We start from the raw sequence: 19,436 nt of genomic DNA on the forward strand, positions 1-19,436 counted from the left end.
GTCATATTAGAGTAGTAAATGCACAAGATTAAAAACAAAACTTTTGCGTATATGGAAAGAGTCTGTCATATGCTATTGCATAAAATTCGTGATTACACTGATATGTTTAGGTAATTATACTGTCTTAACCTATGATATAACAGTGTTCAAGAGCAGCAATATAAAGTGGAGTGAAATAAAATTCTCCACACAATCTGGTTAGCGTTTAAAATTATGGAGCAACTAAAGTCAAATATTTCAGTCAGGTCTGTGGAACTGAACTTAAGAACATTATATTCTGCAAGGCATAGCTGCACACCAGGGATACTTTTACTTGGGAGAATTCAACTTGCAAAGTTTAAAAGACTTTTCAACAGGTACAGTTTGATATGAAATGATTTCTATTGAGGTGTTTGTTTTAAAGAAGGCAAATATGGTGTTGTAAAGCACTTTCATGATCTGGCTCTAAAGCAATTTATTGTCAAGGAAGTACTTTGAAGTCTAGTCACTATTGCAAAATGGGACATGGTTTGATGATCATGTGTAAAAGCAAGACAAGAGGTTTTGGAATAATATGACTTCCTTCTGCAGGAGGTTAATAATTCTCCTCTGCCTATTTGGGTGTGAAATAACTTATGATGCTACTATAAATGCTTGCAGGTTGAATAACAGAATAAGAAATCCAGTCATAGATCAGTGGATTTGATGCTGTCGGCCTGTATTAATGCAATATTCTATAGCTTACGTTGAATACCAATGAATCTATAGTTGCTTATAAAGGACTGGACCATATCTTTTGAAGTAAGCTGTACATTTACATAACAATTGTAACTTGTCTGTCAGTAATGAGTGTGTATGGGTAGTGTTGTGACAGACTGTCACGTAGAATTGCAGCAAAGAGGGAATTTCAGTCTTGATTTTATTGACAAATTGGGTTCTGAAGGCATGATGTAATCACCTTTGATTTGACTGAAATCGAATTGACCCTTTGGAAATCTATGATAGAATGTCTAGACCTGCCACTTGGTATTTCAAACTTTTCTCATTTAAGTCATCAGAAATATTGAGTATAATGGAATATTGAGAGTGTTTCGGGTAAGAGTGCAGCACACAGATCCAGATTGAACTGAATAGGCAGCTTTGAAAAACACAAATTACTGTTGACTCCATATAAACTTTGAAGCATAAGTTGTAATTTGTATAATAATGTTTTCAATCATAACAATGCTATAGATTTGCTGATCAAGACACAGAATGATTACAGTACAGTTTATTTTTTAACTGATATGTATAGAGCTTTACTTGGGACCAGTACACTGACTGTTGTTGGTCTTGGACAGGTTGAGTCCTTTGGAGACTATCCATTTATTGTAAACTGTTAGCCTGATTTGCTGTGTGGTCATCCAAGAACCCTTCCTACTGGAAAAGAATTAACATCAGTTGGCTATTTGTTACTTTAAAGATTGTCAGAAAAAAAGATTTGGTGCACTGTTGTGTTTTTGAGCTGTGCAGTTTCTGCTATCTTTTTCCTTCCACTCTTTTTGATTCTTTTTAGAATGTTGACGTCCAAAAAGTAGCACACCAACAAGTAGATAAACTAGTGGTAGCCATGTGATGCCATGCCACATTGGCCTGGATTTTGCAGTTAACAACAAACAGATGGCGCTCGCCATAGGCCTGGATCTACTGTAGCAATCTCTTTGGCACGTATTTCCCTCATTTCCATGTGGATATAGTGTTCCTATCTCAGGCAAGCATACTTGCATTGGAATAAGGAAGGATGAATGCAGAGGTTCTGATCCTGGCTCCATGTGCTTCCCTTTTCAGGTTTCCAACCTTTCTGATGATGCCGTTTCGTGTACTGTCTTTCCCTCTGGTCTTCCTATGTGGGTCTGAAAGAGGGTGTGCAATCTAGCGTCACACCAAGATAAACATCAAGGCAAAGCCATGCATGGATTCAAATGTATCACTCTTTGATTCCATTTGATCACTTGTTATTCACATAATGATTGTGCAGATGATTATGTCTTGGTTGGATGTGGTTGAATTTGAATGGCAGCATGGTAGTTGGTCAGCTTGGTGAATGTAGCTGCCAGGGTTTAGTCAATTTAATGGAAGTAAGTATGACCTGGGACAATACTTAAAAACTCATACTTCGCACAATAAAATGTGCCAATTTAGATAGCGTCTGTGGAAAGAGAAACAGTTAACCTTTCAGGTCAATGAGCTTCCATCAAAATAGTTCTGATAACAAGAAATTGACCTGAAACATTAACTCTATTTCTTTCTCCACAGATGCTGCCTGACTAGTTATGTACCTCCAGCATTTTCTGTTTTTGGTTCATATTTCCATCTTCTGCAATTTTTTTGCTTTCTTGCCATTTTCAGGATATTTTGCTGCTAGGCTAGTTCATAAATACCTGACATTGATTCTTGGAGCCAGAAAATGCTATTTAAAAAAAAACTGCAATCCTGTGGAGAAGCAGGCAATCACTGATAGCAACCTCTAGAGTTGAGTATTAATTGCCCATGGGCTTATTCCCAAAATTGTGTAGGAAAATCAAAAAATCTACAGATATTGGAAACCTAAAATAAGAAACGAAAATGCTCGAAATACTCAGCAGGTGCCCCACAGATGCGGCTTGACCTGCTGAGTATTTCCAGTATTTTTTATTTTAGATTTCCAGTATCTGGAAGACTGCCTGACTGTAGTATTTGTAAAAGAATTTGTGTTGGGTAAATTCATAGGACTGGAAGTCAATCAAACTCCTGGGCCTGATAATCTGCAAACCCCAAATAGTAAACGGGGTAGTTATGTAACTGATAGATATATTGGCTGGCAGCTACCGAAATTCAATAGATTATAGGACAATTCCTCCATATTTGCAGGGTGACAAATGCAGCAGATTTAAATAAGGTGGAGAGAGAAAACAGAAATACAGTTGGAGCAGTTAGCCTACCATGAGTGGTAGGCAAAATGGTAGCATCTATTATAAAGTAAATTATAATAGTTATAACATACTTTATAATAGATAAGTATCAACAGGATTAGACAAAGTCATCGTGGATTTATGAAAGTGAAATTGTGTTTGACATGCCTACTAGAGTTTTTTGAGCATGTAACTAATAGAATAAAAAGGGGAAACCAGTGCGTGTGGTGAATTTGGATTTTCAGAAGAGCTCTAAGGTCCCACATGAGAGATTAGTGTTCAAAAGTTAAATTACAGGATTGGAGTATCCTGGCATTGGTTGACAAAGAAGAAACAGAGTAGGTCTTTTCGAGGTGGTAGGTGGTGACTTGTGGGGTACTGCAGGGATCAGTGCGTGGGCCTTGGGTGTTCACAATATATTTCAATGATTTGGATGAGTAAGCTGAAAGTAATAAATGTAAGTATTGCAGTGACACAAAACTGGGTGGGATTGTGAATTGTGAGGAGAATGCAAAGAGGTCTCAAGGCAATTTTAGACAAGTGGAGAGAGTGGGCATTTACATGGCAGATGCGGTGTAATGCAGATAAATATGATATTGTCCACTGTAGTAAGTAAAGCAAAAAAAAGACGGTATTATTTAAATGGTTCCCCAGCCCACTCTTGCCCACATTTCTTCCTCAAGCTCCGCAGGCTTCTCTTGCCTGAGCTCCACCCAAGTTCTTGTCCTCTGTCCTATGTGTCATCCACACTTCCTGGGCCCCTCACTGCTGACCTTTGCCTGATCATTTTGGTGACCCTTTTGTTTTTTTTAACATCCCTGAGCTAACCAAGGGTTGCATCCCCCAGCTGTTATAAACAGCAACAAAGATTATCTAATCATTGTTGCTTTTTCTTTTGTGGGAGTTTACTTTGTGCATATTGGCTATCATGTTTCCTACTTTACAACTTCAGAGATAATTTGTTAGATGTAAAGGACGTGGAACAACCTGAATCAGTGAGAAGTGCTATATAAATGCAATTTGATCTTTATCTCTCTGGGTCCACCAGAAATCATCCTTGAAATCCCTAATTGGCCCCAGTCTTCCTTTTGAGTACCTTTTTTTTAAATGCCTGTGTTAATCTTTCAGTTCACTTTTACATTAACTGCTATTCTGTCCTCATTAGCGGTTAGCTTAACGCTTTACAACGCCAGCAACCTGGGTTCAATTCTGGCCGCTGTCTGTAAGGAGTTTGTACGTTCTCCCCATGTCTGCATGGGTTTCCTCTGGGTGCTCCGGTTTCCTCCCACATTCCAAAGACGTACGGGTTAGGAAGTTGTGGGCATGCTATGTTGGCGCTGGAAGCATGGTGACACTTGCAGGCTGGTCCCAGGACACACTACATAAAAGATGCATTTCACAGTGTGTTTTGATGTATGTGTGATTAATAAAGATATCTTATCTTATTTCCTATTTTAGTTCGCTTTCCAGCTTATTTCTGCTGTATGAATGATCTTCCAATGTCATAAGCTTCCTTGTCCTTCTCATTTTAACCACTGCCATCCAATCCAGCAAACTACATCTAATGCAGTTGATGTGTGCAGGATAAATGCTTTTTAAGGGTCACTAGATAAGTACATGAAGTAAAAAGAACAAAAGGTATGATGATGGACTTACATGAAGTTGAATGAGCATAGTGAGAGAGGACTCAGCTGGGCCATAAAAAAAGAAGTGTAGATCTGTATGGCCAAATAGCCTATTCTGCTTTGTAAATTTTAATAACCTGACCTAAGCATTAATTTCAATCTATTTGTGGAATGAAAATACACAGCAAAGCAAATAATACTTTGAAATCCTGTTCGTAATGTGTTATAGAGTTGACCAAATTACGTTCTTATCTTTAGGCATTTCAAAAAATTTCTTGGAGCATGGAAGGGAAAAGCTCATGGGATGGTAACAATCATGGGAAAAACGATCCTTTGAGGGCCATTTGGGTCAAAGCTCCTCTTGTTCCATGAAATTCAGTGTGTTGATGATGGATGAACTGCATTCATTCTTATAAAGTCTGGGATATTCTCATGTCTTGAAATATGAACATTCTTATTAGAACATAGAACAGTACAGCACAGGAACAGGCCTTTGATCCATAATGTCTGTGCTGTCTATGTTGCCACAATAAACTATTCCTATCTGCCTGCACATAATCTATATCTTGTGGCGGCCCGCACACGCAGGACTCGAACCGGCATCGGGAGCCGCGGGCAGACACACAGTAGCGCGTTTGGAACTACCCGCTCGGGGCGGACCCTCCGGGGACAGTCGGATGTCACTTCCTCCCCACGGGTAGCAGGGGCCCATGGGATGGGAGGTTTAAGCGCGCGATTTTGAATCAGTAAGAGGTTTTCGAGTTCAGCACTCCCTGCCTCTGTGTGTTCCTTTAGTAGCGCGTTGCGTGCAGCTACATTGGTGACCCTGACGTTCCAGATGGCATCTGGAGCAGGCAACTCTGCGACCAGCCATGAGTTCGAGCAACTCACACAGCACGGTCTCTCTGAAGCTCCCGACTTTCTGGGCCACTCAACCCCACGTTTGGTTCGAGCAGGCTTAGGCCCAGTTCAATATCAGAGACATTACAGTTGACGCCACGCAGTACTACTATGCGGTCAGCATGCTCGACCAGGACACGGCAGGCCGGACCATCGACTTCCTACGCCAGCCACCAACAGAGGACAGGTACACTAAGCTTAAGGCGCTCCTGATCTGTACCTTCGGACTCTCCCGCTGTGAACGGTCCGCGCGGCTCCTACACGTGGACGGTCTGGGCGACCGCATGCCATCCGAGCTCATGAATGATATGCTGGTGCTCGTGGACGGCCATAAGCTGTGCCTTTTATTTGAACAGTTGTTCCTCGAGCAAATGCCAGAGGACATTCACCTCCTTCTCGCAAGTGAGGATTTCAGCAACCCACGCAGTCTCGCGGCTAAAGCAGACATCCTTTGGCAGAGTAAGCAATGTGGAGCAGCCTCCATTGGCCTAGCTACGAGCATGCACCCCAAAGCCCAGGCCCTGCAACCAAAGCCGTTGAGACCCACGGGGGAAAAGATGAAAGTTCGGAATAATGGTGTTTCTATCACCAAAGATGGGGTTCAGGTGCGCGCCGCTGCCGTCCACCATGTGCTTTTCCAGGAAGCGCCGGGGCCAGCCGTCGCTAATGGCTACGACAGCTGGCCACCGCGACAGCCTCCTGTACCTCTGGGACTGACACTCCAGGCGGCGCTTCCTGGTAGACACCGGGGCTGAAGTCAGCATACTTCCCCCCTCGAACATGGACACTCGTAACGCGGTCCCAGGCCCCGAACTCACTGCTGCAAATGGCACCAGTATTCGGACGTACGGCCCACGAATTACCTCACTGTGTTTTGGGTCCAGCCGTTTCACTTGGACTTTCACGTTGGCAGCGGTGTCACAGCCTCTACTAGGGGCAGATTTCCTATGAGCCAACGGCCTCCTGGTCGACCTAAAAGGCCGGTGCTTGGTCCACGTCGAGACGTTTCAGACTTTCCAGCTCGGAGAAGCCAAGCTACCGGCCCTCCACCTGGATTCTGTGACCCTCTTGGGTAACGAATTTGCCAGGGTGTTGGCAGAATTCCCCTCCATAGTCACCACGCAGTTCTCCACGGCCGACCCCAAGCACGGCGTGCAGCACCACATCCCCATACAAGGACCACCGCTGCACGCCCAAGCTTGCAGGCTCCCACCTGACAAGCTCCACCTCGCCAAGGAGGAGTTCCGTAAGACGGAAGAGATGGGAATCGTACGCTGCTCAGACAGCCCGTGGGCATCCCCGCTGCACATGTTGCCCAAGTCCGTAGGAGGATAGAGGCCCTGTGGAGACTACAGAAGGCTCAATGACGCCACAATCGCCGACAGGTACCCGGTACCCCACATCCAGGACTTCACGGCAAACCTGCACAGAGTGACCACCTTCTCGAAAATCAACCTGGTTGGGGGATGCCATCAGATCCCAGTGCCCCCCGACGACGTGCCCAAGACAGCCCTCGTCACCCCGTTTGGCTTGTTCGAATTCCTGAGGATGCCTTTCGGTCTCAAGAATGCAGCCCAAACTTTCCAAAGGCTCATGGACTCGGTGGGACGCGGCCTGGATTTCGTTTTCATTTACTTGGACGATATCCTGTTGGCCAGCAGTTCGCACCAAGAGCACGTGGCACATTTGTGCCAGCTCTGCCAATGCCTGAGCGACCACGGACTGGCAATCACTCTGGCGAAGTGCCAGTTCGGGCTGACGGAGATCGACTTCTTGGGCCACAGAGTCAACCGACATGGCACATTTCCCCTACTGGACAAGGTCCACGCCATCCGCCAGTTCCCCAAGCCCAGCACGGTCAAGGACCTGCAGGAGTTTGTAGGGATAGTCAACTTTTATCATCAGTTCTTGCCGGTGCTGGCACGCATCATTAGGCCCTTGTTCAGCCTGATGGCCGGCAGGGCCAAAGAGGTGGCATGGGACGTGGAGTCCACGGAGGCGTTCGAGCAGGCCAAGGAGGCGCTGGAAAAGGCAGCCCTCCGAGTGCACCCGAGAGTCGATGTACCCACGGCACTCACAGTCGATGCTTCTGACACGGCAGTCGGCGGAGTCCTGGAGCAGCTCGTTGAGGGCCAGTGGTGACCACTTGCTTTCTTCAGCCGGCACCTACGGCCACCAGAGGTGAAGTACAGCGCTTTCGACAGAGAGTTGCTAGCGCTGTACCTGGCTGTCTGGCATTTCTGGTACTTCCTCGAGGGAAGGGAGTTCACTGTGTATACAGACCACAAGCCCCTCACCTTCGCAATGGCCAAGGTATCAGACCCATGGTCGGCTCGGCAGCAGAGGCACCTGTCCTTTATTTCAGAATTCACCACGGACGTCCGCCACATTGCAGAGAAGAACAACATCGTCGCCGACACACTGTCTTGCCCTAGCCTCCACTCAGCGGGCATATCGTCCTCAGGAATAGACTACGCAGCACTTGCAGAAGCACAATGGTCGGACACCGAGATCCCAGCTTACCGCACCGCCATTTCGGGGCTCCAGTTGGAGGACGTCCCCATCGGCCCGGCAGCGGATCGACTCCTGTGCGACGTGTCTACTGGCAAACCCCGACCCATGGTACCAGCAGCATGGAGGCGCCGGGTGTTCGACACGCTGCACGACCTGGCCCCCCTGTCCATCCGGGCATCATCAAGCTGGTAGCGGACAGATTCGTCTGGCACGATTTGTGCAAACAGGTCGGACACTGGGCCAGGACCTGCGTACACTGCCAGACCGCCAAAGTCCAGCGGCATGTGAAGGCTCCCCTCCAGCAGTTCCAGCCAACGGACAGGAGGTTCCAACACATCCACATGGATGTCGTCGACCCCCTGCCAGTCTCCCGGGGTGCCAGGTATATCTTTACCATGGTGGACAGGTTCACCAGATGACCGGAAGCCATACCGCTCGCAGATACGTCCACTGAGTCCTGCGCCAGGACGCTCATTGCAAACTGGATCGCCAGGTTTGGCCTCCCAACGGACATCACCTCCGACAGAGGGGCGCAGTTCATGTCTCATTTGTTGACAGCACTGACGCAGCTCCTGGGCACCCAGCTGCCTCACATCACAACGTAGCATCCCCAGTCCAACGGTTTGGTAAAGCGGTGCCACCGGCATCTCGTCGGCCTTGATGGCGTGCCTCAGGGGCCCCAACAAGACAGATGAGCTTCCCTGGGTCCTACTGGGCATCCACACAGCCCCCAAGGAGGACCTGGGCACCTCCTTGGCGGAATTGGTCTACAGCGCCCCCCTGACGGTCTCGGGCGAATTTGTACTAGAGGCCCGAGGTTCGGAAGAAACTCCAGTAGCGGTACTAACGAGGCTGTGGGACAAGTGGTTCCGACCTCCAGGCATGGTCCCACGCCATCCTTCACTCCTAAAGACCTCTGAGTCTGTGAGTATGTTTTTATTCGCAGGGGCATGCACAGGTCACCTCTACAGCGGTCGTACAAGGGACCCTTCAAGGTGATCCGGCACAACGGTTCCACGTGTGTCGTGGATATGGGTGGCCGGGAAGAGACTTTTACAGTGGACCGCCTCAAACCAGCGCACTTGGACATTGAGCAACCAGTGAGGGTACCCGCACCGTGCGGGCGAGGCCGGCCACTCAGGCAAACCACACAGACTGGGGGCTCCACTCCCCTGATGGACGTTTCTGGGGGTGGTGGTGTGGCAGCCCGCACACGCGGGACTCAAACCACCATTGGGAGTCACGGGCAGACACGCAGTAGCGCATTTGGAACTACCCGCTCAGGGCGGACCCTCCGGGGACAGTCGGACGTCACTTCTGCCCCGCAGGTAGCAGGGGCCCATGGGATGGGAGATTTAAACGTGCGATTTTGAATCAGTAAAAGGTTTTTGAGTTCAGCACTCCCTGCCTCCGTGTGTTCCTTCAGTAGAGCGTTGCATGCGGCTACAATCTCTCCATTCTCTGCTTGTTCATGTGCCTGTCTAAGTGCCTCTTAAATATTGTTATCTGTTTCTACCACCTCCCCTGGCATTGTGTTCCAGACACCTACCATACTAAATCTCCTTTAAACTTTCCCCCTCTTACTTTAAAGCTATGACTTCTTGTATTTGACATTTCCACACCCTGGAATAAAGACTGTGACTATCTACCCTATCTATGTCTCTCATAATTTTATAAATTTATATCAGGTCACCTCTCAGCCTCCAATACTCTGAGAAAAAACAATCCAAGTTTGTCTAATCTCTCTTTATAGCTAATACTCTCTAATCCAGGCAACATTCTGGTGAACCTCTTCTGCACCCTCTCCAAAGGCTCCACGTCCTTCCTGTAATGTGGTGACTAGAACTGAGCACAATACTCCGAGTGCAGCCTAACCAAAGTTTTATACAGCTGCAATATGACTTGCCAACTTTTGCACAGTGCCCCAACCAATGAAGGCAAGCATGCCATATGCCATTTTTACCACCCTGTCCCACTTGTGTTGCCCCTTTCAGGGAGCCATGGACTTGCACCGCAAGATTTCTCTGTGCATCAGTGCTCCTAAGGGTCCTACTATTTACTATATACTTTCCTCTTACATTTGACCTCCCAAAATACAACACCGTACAATTGCCTGGATTAAACTCCACCTGCCATTTCTCTGCCCCTATTTCCAACTGATCTATATCCTGCTGTATCCTTTTCTGGCTCAGCGAGGAAGGAAGTGTTGCTGGATCCAATTCTGGAGAATGAAGTGGGGAAGTGCATTATGTTATTGTGGAGTAACATTTGGGCAAATGATAAAATCATTGGTAGAATAGTTATAGAAAAGAAAGTGGTGCAATCAAGTGTAAAAATATTTAACTCTACGAAAAGATTGAGTAGAAAAGGGATCTGGTCTTGCAATTTAGACCATAATTGGAGGCTTTCAAAGAGCTGGTAGTTTGGGCAGAATATATCCAATTGTGAAAGCAGAAGCATCCTATAGACACCTAACACTGAAGTGAGAATGCTGCTACAGTAATGGAGACCAGCCTACAAGAGGAATGGGGAAAATGTGGAAGAGGAAGATAAGAAATTCTCAACATATTCTAATTAAATACATTTCTTCTGAATTACTTATTGGATTTATTAGTGATTATCAAATATTTATGATATCCTATTTTTTGGATACCCCTTTCAGAGTTGCACTGATTGCAGTTATGTTTCATTATGGAATTGGGAACTTGAGTGTAATGGGATAATGAAGTACTTTGTACTGTGGTGAATACTCTACCTGTAAGATGTTGTACAATGATTTATTATGCAGATTAATGTGGTAACCATATTATTTTCCATTAACTCCCACATATGTCTCCTCAGTAGCCAGTTAATCTTCTTTTGACTTTGTCAGTTAAGAAAGGAATAAAAGTAATATCAAATTAAAACAAGTTGATATATAATTGACTTGTGAATAAAACTCTTAACTCCATCAATGATGAGTGAAAAATTGCAGGTCAAATGGAAGCAAACCAAAATTGTACTCTTCTTCAACACTTTGGGTTGCTGAATTTTGAGGGAAGAGGGTAGTTTCTGCTGCACTGGAGTAATAAATCTTTTGACATCTCTTCCTACATTCCTCAGCTGGATTTTGGACAGAAGATAGCTGATGGAGCCAAACTGATCCTGACTTCTTGTCAGCATGCATTTCCAATGAAACATTCAATTTGAAAGGTTTCATTGAGGTATCCTGAAAACGTTCACTTCCCTTACCTTAATTGTGTGAGAAATGCAGAGTACAACAATTCAGATGTTTATTTGGCAGCTCTGTTCTATCTAGTTTTTGAAAACTGGTGTTAGGGGAAAAACGATTACAAAACTGTCAGCATTTTCCTTGTTTTGATGTTGCTGACTTGTTGGCCGATATAACTGTGACCTCTTGTGAAGTTTTTTGAACCTTCTAGAAATGTCATTCCAACCCACAGCGCACATGATGTGGTCTAGGGCCAAGAGAGCAAAACACAACTGGCATACAAAAATTAACCATGGAAGATAATTGATTCTGCTTGTTCTTGTTGAAAAAGTGATTGGACTAAATGATTCTGACAGGGGATTAGTTATTTCTCTGACAAAAGTTATGTAGTTTTTTTTATTGCCGTTAGTCTGGACAGTTACAGGGGTTCTGCAGTCTGATGAGCTTCGCTTAGAGGTGGGTTGGTTTAGTTCACTGCATTTTTGTGTTTATTGGGAGAAATTTCTTTGGAAATGCCTTTTTGTTTTGTTTTTGTATGAATTAGAAAAAATTGGAAGCTTGCTACTGGTGTTGTTTATTTTTGATATCCAATATCAGAGTAGGTCTATGGGGGAAAAAAAACTTAATTTTAAAATTGCTTTCAGAACAATTGTGTGTTTCAATCCTACAGGTTCTGGTTCTATTGTATTTTAGCAGTGTGTTCTTTAGGGGAAATGAATAAGCCCCTTGCTTCAGAATTCCCTCCATAGAACTCTCTACTTTCCTCTTTTTAAATCTCCCCATAAAACTTTGTTCTGACAACCTAGATTATGAATGGAATGTACTTACACTGAGCACTGTTGCATTTTCAACAGCACCTCCCTGTCCCCCAACCTCCACTGCCCAGTAGGACAAGGGCAGCAAGCAATTGGGAACAAACGCAGCTGCAACTTCCTCTCCAAATGATATATCCTTCTAATTTGAATATGTCTTTATTGCTTTCTAGCTTCTGGCTCAAAATCCTTGAACTCTTTACCTTAAAAGCACTATAAAAAAAACCTTAACCATACACACTGCAGCATATCAAGAAGATGGCTCACTATCAACTTCCGAAGGAATTTATGGATGGGCAATAAATACACCCACATCTAGCATGTGAATAAAAAATATTAACTCCATTCTCTGCTTAACATCTATTTTTGATTGTTTCCTTGTAATTTTCAAACTTAAAGCACTATATACCTGCAAATTGCTTTATTTACTATCAAATTCTGCCTCGTTCAAAATTAATAAATCTTTTTCCATAACATAAGTAAACACTTAAAACAGTCTCCTGGTGGCAAGCAGCCAGTATGATGTTCTAAATTTGAGTGAAACAGCTAAATATTAAAAACAATATTGTTAATATTGTTTTTAACAATATTTTTAATTTAAAAACAATATTTTTACGAATAGTTTTTAAGTGATTTGCTAAGATTATTTTTGAAAATTTAACACTGATAATTCTTTTAAACTCCCTTTCTTTTTCTGAACAGGCTTTTCTTGATTCTTATGTGTTGATTGTGAACCTGTTATGATCTGGTTGGTTCTGTCTGCCTGATTTTGTTCCTTTCTCTGTGTTTGATTTTTCTTCCCTTTCTTTCTGCCTTTGCTTCAGCTGCGCTTTTATCTCTTCTCATTTCACTGCCAGATGGCAGGTAGCAGTTAAAGTCTTTCCTTTCAGCAAGCATGTTTAATTTTTGAACAACTATCTGCAAAATAGCAGTCTTCCCTGCACAGAACAATTCAGCATTGACAAATAGAGTTGGTGAGAAAGGACAGATTGAAGCACAGACAGTGAGGGAGAATTATTGTTTCAGACAGTGGTATGCGCAGATGTAAGCCAGCAGGGATATGTGCTCCATGGTAGTTCTTAACCATGGTAAATTTATATGCATTCATTTGTACATGTATAAAATATGTGTACTTAACGTCTCCCTCCAAAAACAGCCAAACATACATTCCTTGGTATGCCACTGGCTCTAAACAGTTTCTGTGACTTGACGTGGGGAGTCTTGTGGAAGGACAGCCCCAGGAACAAAAGGGACAACCTCAGGGCATAACTAAGACAATATTCTGTCATTGGATATTTGCACGCTCTCCCTGGGTATTTGCGTTTCACACTGGTAGTGTTTTCTTGATTTTTCTGTGGTTTGTGATGATTTTATAATGCATTGCTGACTGAACAAAGGATAGTCCTTAGAAAGGGTGAAATTGTGTAAAAGTAGGTTGGTCCATATTACAGGGATTGGTGCCAGGGTCCCAGCTGTTCATGATCTGTATCTGTGATTTGGATGTGGGGACCAAGTGTAATATATCCAGGTTTGCTGTTGATAAAAAGCTGGGTGGAGTTGTGAATTGCAAGGAGGCTGTAGAGAGCTTCAGGGGGAAATAGAAGCTCCTGCGAATGGGCAAGGGCATGGAAAATAATGTGGAAAATATGTGGACAAAACTGTAAAAATAGAAAAGCAGAGCATGTTTAAATGATGAGAGACTCAAAGCTGTTGACTATCAAAGAGACTTGGGTGTCCTCGTACTGAAATCACTGGGTGTTTAGAAAATGAAACAGCAGTGAAGGAATGGGTGATTTCTTACAATGGTTTGCACTGAAGAATCCTCAGTCTTTCATAAGATCAAATATGGACTGATGTAAAGTAACAGCACAGCACAAGGCTATTGGCCCATCAGGTGGATGACAACTGAGAGCTGTTCAGATTGCACTTCAGGATTGTAGATGCTGATATGCAGCATTTTTTTTATGTTAGAACTTAATGTCCTGCTTTTTTTCTTAGATCAGCAGGTTGGAATCTCCTCGTGGACTGTTGTTTATTTTTGATAAGGTTTTACTTAAATCACTATACCGTTAAAGTTTCTACAATTGGCCAAAGCAAATGGTTGACGGGTTTATAAATACATGTTGCACGACCATTTTTAATAGGCTAGGTCAGTGACCTTCTCAAGAATGTTTGCTCAATGTAATAAGTGTGAAGGTATTCTAACATTGCCTTTTAAATTACAAGAATTGAAATTATATTGACTTCATTTGATTGTGTTTCAGGATTTAGTGAAGGAGTCTGATCAGAAGGTACTATTTGGTGGCCCAGTGGTCAGCAGCCTTTATCAGGAGGAAATGATCAGGTATGTTAACTGAATGGCTTTCGTATGTACACATTTATCTAGCTGGGCTGCATTTCCAGTTGTCCACATAAACTGATAGACTTGTCAACGGCAACAAGTTGTTTTTTTTTATCATAGTTTTAACAGATAAATGTTCATTTAAATCCAGGACTACTTTTAAGAACAAGCTGAAATGTTATTCTCGTCTGTTGAACTTCCATATGTCAAATTGCATCCTGCAATATAGACTGTACCCTGTTCAATTGCAGTTTCTCCAAGGATATCAATTTCATGGCTTAAGGATGTGCTCACTTCTTGAAATTCATCTATTTACAGTCATATAGTTGGGTTGAATACAGTCTGTTCTGTTCTCATGCTATTTTTCAAATTTAAGGTCTCTAATGCATTTATTTGCTGAGTTATGTTTTAATAAATGCGCATTTCATGATTGAAAATTGTGAATCTTTAACTTTGCTTTGATTCTTATTTATGAGGCTGGAAAAGTGAGTGGACTCTTAAGAGACTAGAACTTATTTTGAAAAGACAGCTGGCTCCCATTATTCACCAAAAAGTACTTTATTACTTCAAGATTTTGTTAAAACAGTATCATAGTCAACCTAAAGCTCCACAAGGAAGCCCAACAAAGACTGAGTTTGTCAATTGTGAGGTTCACAAAAAAGCACTGATGAGTTTTAATTTGTCAATTCCCGCTGCAGGGCATGTTGTTGCTGCTGAAAGTTCAATACCTTTCTCAGCTCCTCAGTAAATGAAGCAGTCCATGTCGGCATGCAGCAGGACTTAGAAGTCAAAGTCGAGTTTATTGTCATATACACGTGTGCATACAGGTGCAATGGAAAACTTACTTGCAGCAGCATCATAGGCACGTAGCATCAGATGACCAGCATTCACAAGAAAAACATAAATTAAACATAAATTATACACAGTTTTCACAAGAAAGAACACAATTAAAACAAAAAAAAAACAAAGTTAATTTCAGTGTAAAGTGATCAATGTGATCATAGTGTTGCTATACTGTAGTGATTTAGGGTTAGAACCATAGAACAATACAGCACAATTGTGCCGGTTGGTTCAAGAACTAAATGGTTGAAGGGAAGTAGCTGTTCTTGAACCTGGTGGTGCGGGACTTCAGGCTTCTGTACCTCCTGTCTAATGGTAGCTGCAAGAAGATGGCACCACCTGGATGGTGGGGATTTTTGATGATGGATGTTGCCTTCTTGAGGTAGCGCCTCCTGTAGATACTACTGATAGTAGGGGAGGAAGGTGCCCATGATGTATTGGGCTGAATTCACTACTCTCTGCACCTTCTTACATTCCTATGCTCTTGAATTGCTGTACCAGACCATGATGCAACCAGTCAGGATACTTCCACCATTCATGCATGGGCTGATGAGATTTGCAGGACGGAAGTGCCAGGCAATGACTGTCTCCAACAAGAGAGAGTCTTAACACCCTACCCTTGACATTCATTTCCACCATGATCGCCCAACAGTCCCCCAGTATCCCAGGAATCAGCACTGACCAGAAATAACTGATCTAGCCATGTATCGTACAAGAGCAGGTCAGAGATTGGGCATCATGCTGCCCTAGGGCCTTTCCACTTTCTAAAAGGCACATCAAGAATTCTCTTCACTTGCCTGGATATATGCAGCTCTAACAACTCTCAAGAAGCTAGATACCATCCAGAACAACTCATCCAGCTTGATCGATACCCCATCTACCATCCTAAATGTTCATTTCTCACACCACTGGTGCACAATGGTTGCAGTGTGTTATGCCTGCAGTGTGTTATGCCTGCAAAATGCATTGCAGTTAATTGCCTTGGTTCCTCTGACAGCACCTCCAAAACCTGTGACATCTAACATAAAGGACAAGGGCAGCAGGCACACGGGAACACCACCTTCTGCAGGTTCCTCTCCAAGTTGTTCACCATCAAGACTTGGAAATAAATTGCTGGTCCTTGCATGATCGCTGGGTCTAAATCTTGGACCTACCTCCCAAAAGTGCTATTGGAGTAATTTCACCAGAAGAACGGCAGTGGTTCAAGAAGGTGGCTCACCACTATTTTCTCAAGAGCGATTAGGAATGGGCAATAAATACAGGCTTTGCTCATGACAGCCTATTCCAAAAATTAAATAAAAAATTATGTCTTTCATGTAGAAGAACATTCCTGGTGGTAAAAATCTGAAATAGAAACTCAAACCTGGAAGCACTCAACAGACCAAAGTACATATAAAAACTATTATAATGCATTTCCGGATGGGCCTGAGCCACATAAGCAGAACAGATGACGGAAATTTTGGTTTTGAGGAAGCGCTACTGAAAAAGAAGAGGCAGAGAAGGTTGATGAAGGAATTCCAGAGTTTAATGCCTTGCAGCTAAAGGCATGACTGTCAATGGCAGAAAAATTAAAATTGGGAATTGGAGTAGTACAGAGATATTGTAAGCTTGTAAACTTGGCAGAACTTACAGGGATGGGGATGACCAAAGCTACAGGGGACTGTGGAAACAATGTAAAATTGAAGCATTGCCAGACCAAAAACCTTTGCAAATGTTTAAATGCAGTGGTGAAAGGTGAATGGGTCTTGGTGCAGTTCGGATAAGCACAGTCCAGTTTTGGATTAACTCAAGTTCATGAATCTGGCAATGAAAGTATTGAAATAGTCTCCAATTTGCTGATTGCTTCCAGTTTTTTTTAGTTTTCATGTTGGATTTTTACTGTCTGGAATAATTTGCTCTTGTTTTGAAATGGTCAGATACGTGGTTGAAGGTTCAGGTGCAGAGAGTTCGGTGCAGTTAGGATATGAACAGTAGAGCTGAGGCAGGGGCAGAATAAGGTAATAGAAGTGGAAGTGTGTGGGCTTGATGCTCAAGTGGAAATATATGGTTAGAAACTTATCCAGGGGTCAGATGAGGCATCATGGTTGTGAATGGTCTGATTGGGCGTCTTGAGTTTCCAGGGAAGAGGGAAGGAGGCAAGTGGCTGAGAAATGGAGTTTGTGGCTGGGGCTAAAGATGAGTGCTTTGAACAAAGGCAATTCTTGCTTATCCAGTATTCAATGCAAGACAAACTGTTGGATGGATTAGGGACAATGGAAAGGTCAAGAGAGGTGAAGAAGAGGTAAAGTTGACTTGCCATCATGCATGTGGAACCTGACTTTGTTGCATTGCATGTATCATTGGGGGGCAGTGTGTAGTTGCCAGTAATATTGATCCTTCAGGGATTCTGGAGCTAACAATGAGGGAGCTGGTGGAGAAGGTTCCAGGCAATTCTCTGGCTGTGATTGGCTGTATAGGAAAAAGGTAAAGGTAATGTATTTCCAGAATATATTTTGGACAGTTTTCTAGAACAATATATTTTGGAACAAGGGAGCATGATAGATAGATGTTGGTGATGAGTTAAGAAACCAAATTAAATTGAATCTCTTAATAGTAGTGGAATAGTTCCAAATAATGACTGAAATGTGATTGAATTTGATGTTTGGTGTGAGTGGCTGAAAGAATGTTGCAGACCAGGGTTTTAACTTTAAGCAAGGCATATTTCAAAGGGGTGAGAATAAACTGACCCAGTAAACTAGAGAGAACTGTTAATAGATTTACAAGGGATGAGTTCTGTAACAATATTAATCAAAATGGTAGCGTAGCGGTTAGCACTATTACAGCGCCAGCGATCGGGTTTCGATTCCCGTTGCTGTCTGTAAGGAGTTTGTACGTTCTCCCGTGTCTGCATGGGTTTCCTCCGGGTGCTTCGGTTTCCTCCCACATTGCAAAGATGTATGGGTAGGTTAATTTGGGTTTAAAATGGGTGGTGTGGACTCGTTGGGCCGGAAGGGCCTGTTACCACGCTGTCAATAAAATTTTTAAAAAAATTTAATTTTAAAAAATATCATAAGTCAAAAAGGCTGGCTGCAATGCATTATTAGTATTTTGGAGCAGTGTATTCTTGAAGACAAAGGGGTGCATTATTCATTACAGTGAAAAAGAGATTTAAGACATGTACCCCAAAGAGTCAATGGTGTTGTGAAAACTTATGAATTGAGGAATATCTGTAAATAATGCAATGTATTAAAAAGCTATTTGGTACAATACCAGATAAGTATGTTACTCCAAAAAGCAAAAGACCCCAGGTGTGCCGTTCAGCAACTGTGGGCAACAAAGACAAAAACAGTGTTAAGATGAAGGAAAAAGTTTGCATAAATATAAGTGAATAAACAAATCTAGTTAACTGAGCAACTATCGAAATCAACAAGGGAATACAAAGAAAGTAGTAAGAGGTGCAGAAAGGAGTATGACTAAAACTTCAAATGAATATTGAAGTTAATGTTTGTTAATGCAGATTGCAACCTCCAATCTATGAACTTTCTCTCCATTCTCCCTCAAGCTTCTTTCTCAAAATCCTTTGTGTCTGTCTTTTTCTGAAACTGTTACCACTTGCTCCCTGAACCCTGGTCACGCTGAACTTGTTCACTGCTTATTTGTCTTCCAGCCCATAATGAATTGATGGAGTTGCAAGTTGTCCATAGGGCCCTTAGTCCATGACTTGTGGTTAATGATTATGTTACAAATGATTTACATTCAGGTTCTGTTCCGTCTCTTTCAAAATAGTCATGCTCAAACAAAAAGATTCTTAAGTCTTGTGTTCATAGAAACATCTATCTCAACTCCCTTTCCAATCAATTTTTCAATACATTGTTGTTCCCCATATCTGTGCCCATAATTCTCTGCTTGAAACTTCTGCAGGGTACTTGTATTGAACTGAAGGTAAATGATACAGATTAGTTTTTGTATTAGTTTATTGTCATATACACCAGGGTGTAATGAAATTCCTTGCTTGCATGAAGCTCACAGAATAAACAGTATACATACAACAATAAATACACTGACAAGTGCAAAAAAGCAGAATGGTGCAAATTTTGTAGTGCAATATGAAGGAGTGAAAAAAGAAATGTTGAAATGACAATAACGAAATAACCGAGAGAGGTAAAGAGTTTGAGAATGTGGCAGCACCACCGGGAAGGGGATGTGAAAGAGGTGATTGGTTCAGAAGTCTGATAACAATGGGGAAGAAGCTGTTCTTGAGTCTGTTCATCCAGGTTTTCAAGCTCCTGTACCTTCTCCCAGAAG

The 19,436-nt window shown here is 43.0% G+C and overlaps 1 protein-coding gene across 1 annotated transcript in view; it reads left to right on the forward strand.

Annotated features, from left to right (window-relative positions):
- Positions 1-19,436, forward strand: part of acbd6 (acyl-CoA binding domain containing 6) — a 185,284-nt gene that overhangs the window by 34,079 nt on the left and 131,769 nt on the right. Inside the window, exon 4 of the mRNA XM_052011785.1 lies at positions 14,236-14,315. Within this exon, the coding sequence (XP_051867745.1) occupies positions 14,236-14,315 (80 nt within the window). The remainder of the gene's footprint in view (positions 1-14,235; positions 14,316-19,436) is intronic.

Source organism: Pristis pectinata, chromosome 3 (genome assembly GCF_009764475.1).
Source record: "Pristis pectinata isolate sPriPec2 chromosome 3, sPriPec2.1.pri, whole genome shotgun sequence".
In the NCBI taxonomy this organism is placed as follows: domain Eukaryota; kingdom Metazoa; phylum Chordata; class Chondrichthyes; order Rhinopristiformes; family Pristidae; genus Pristis; species Pristis pectinata.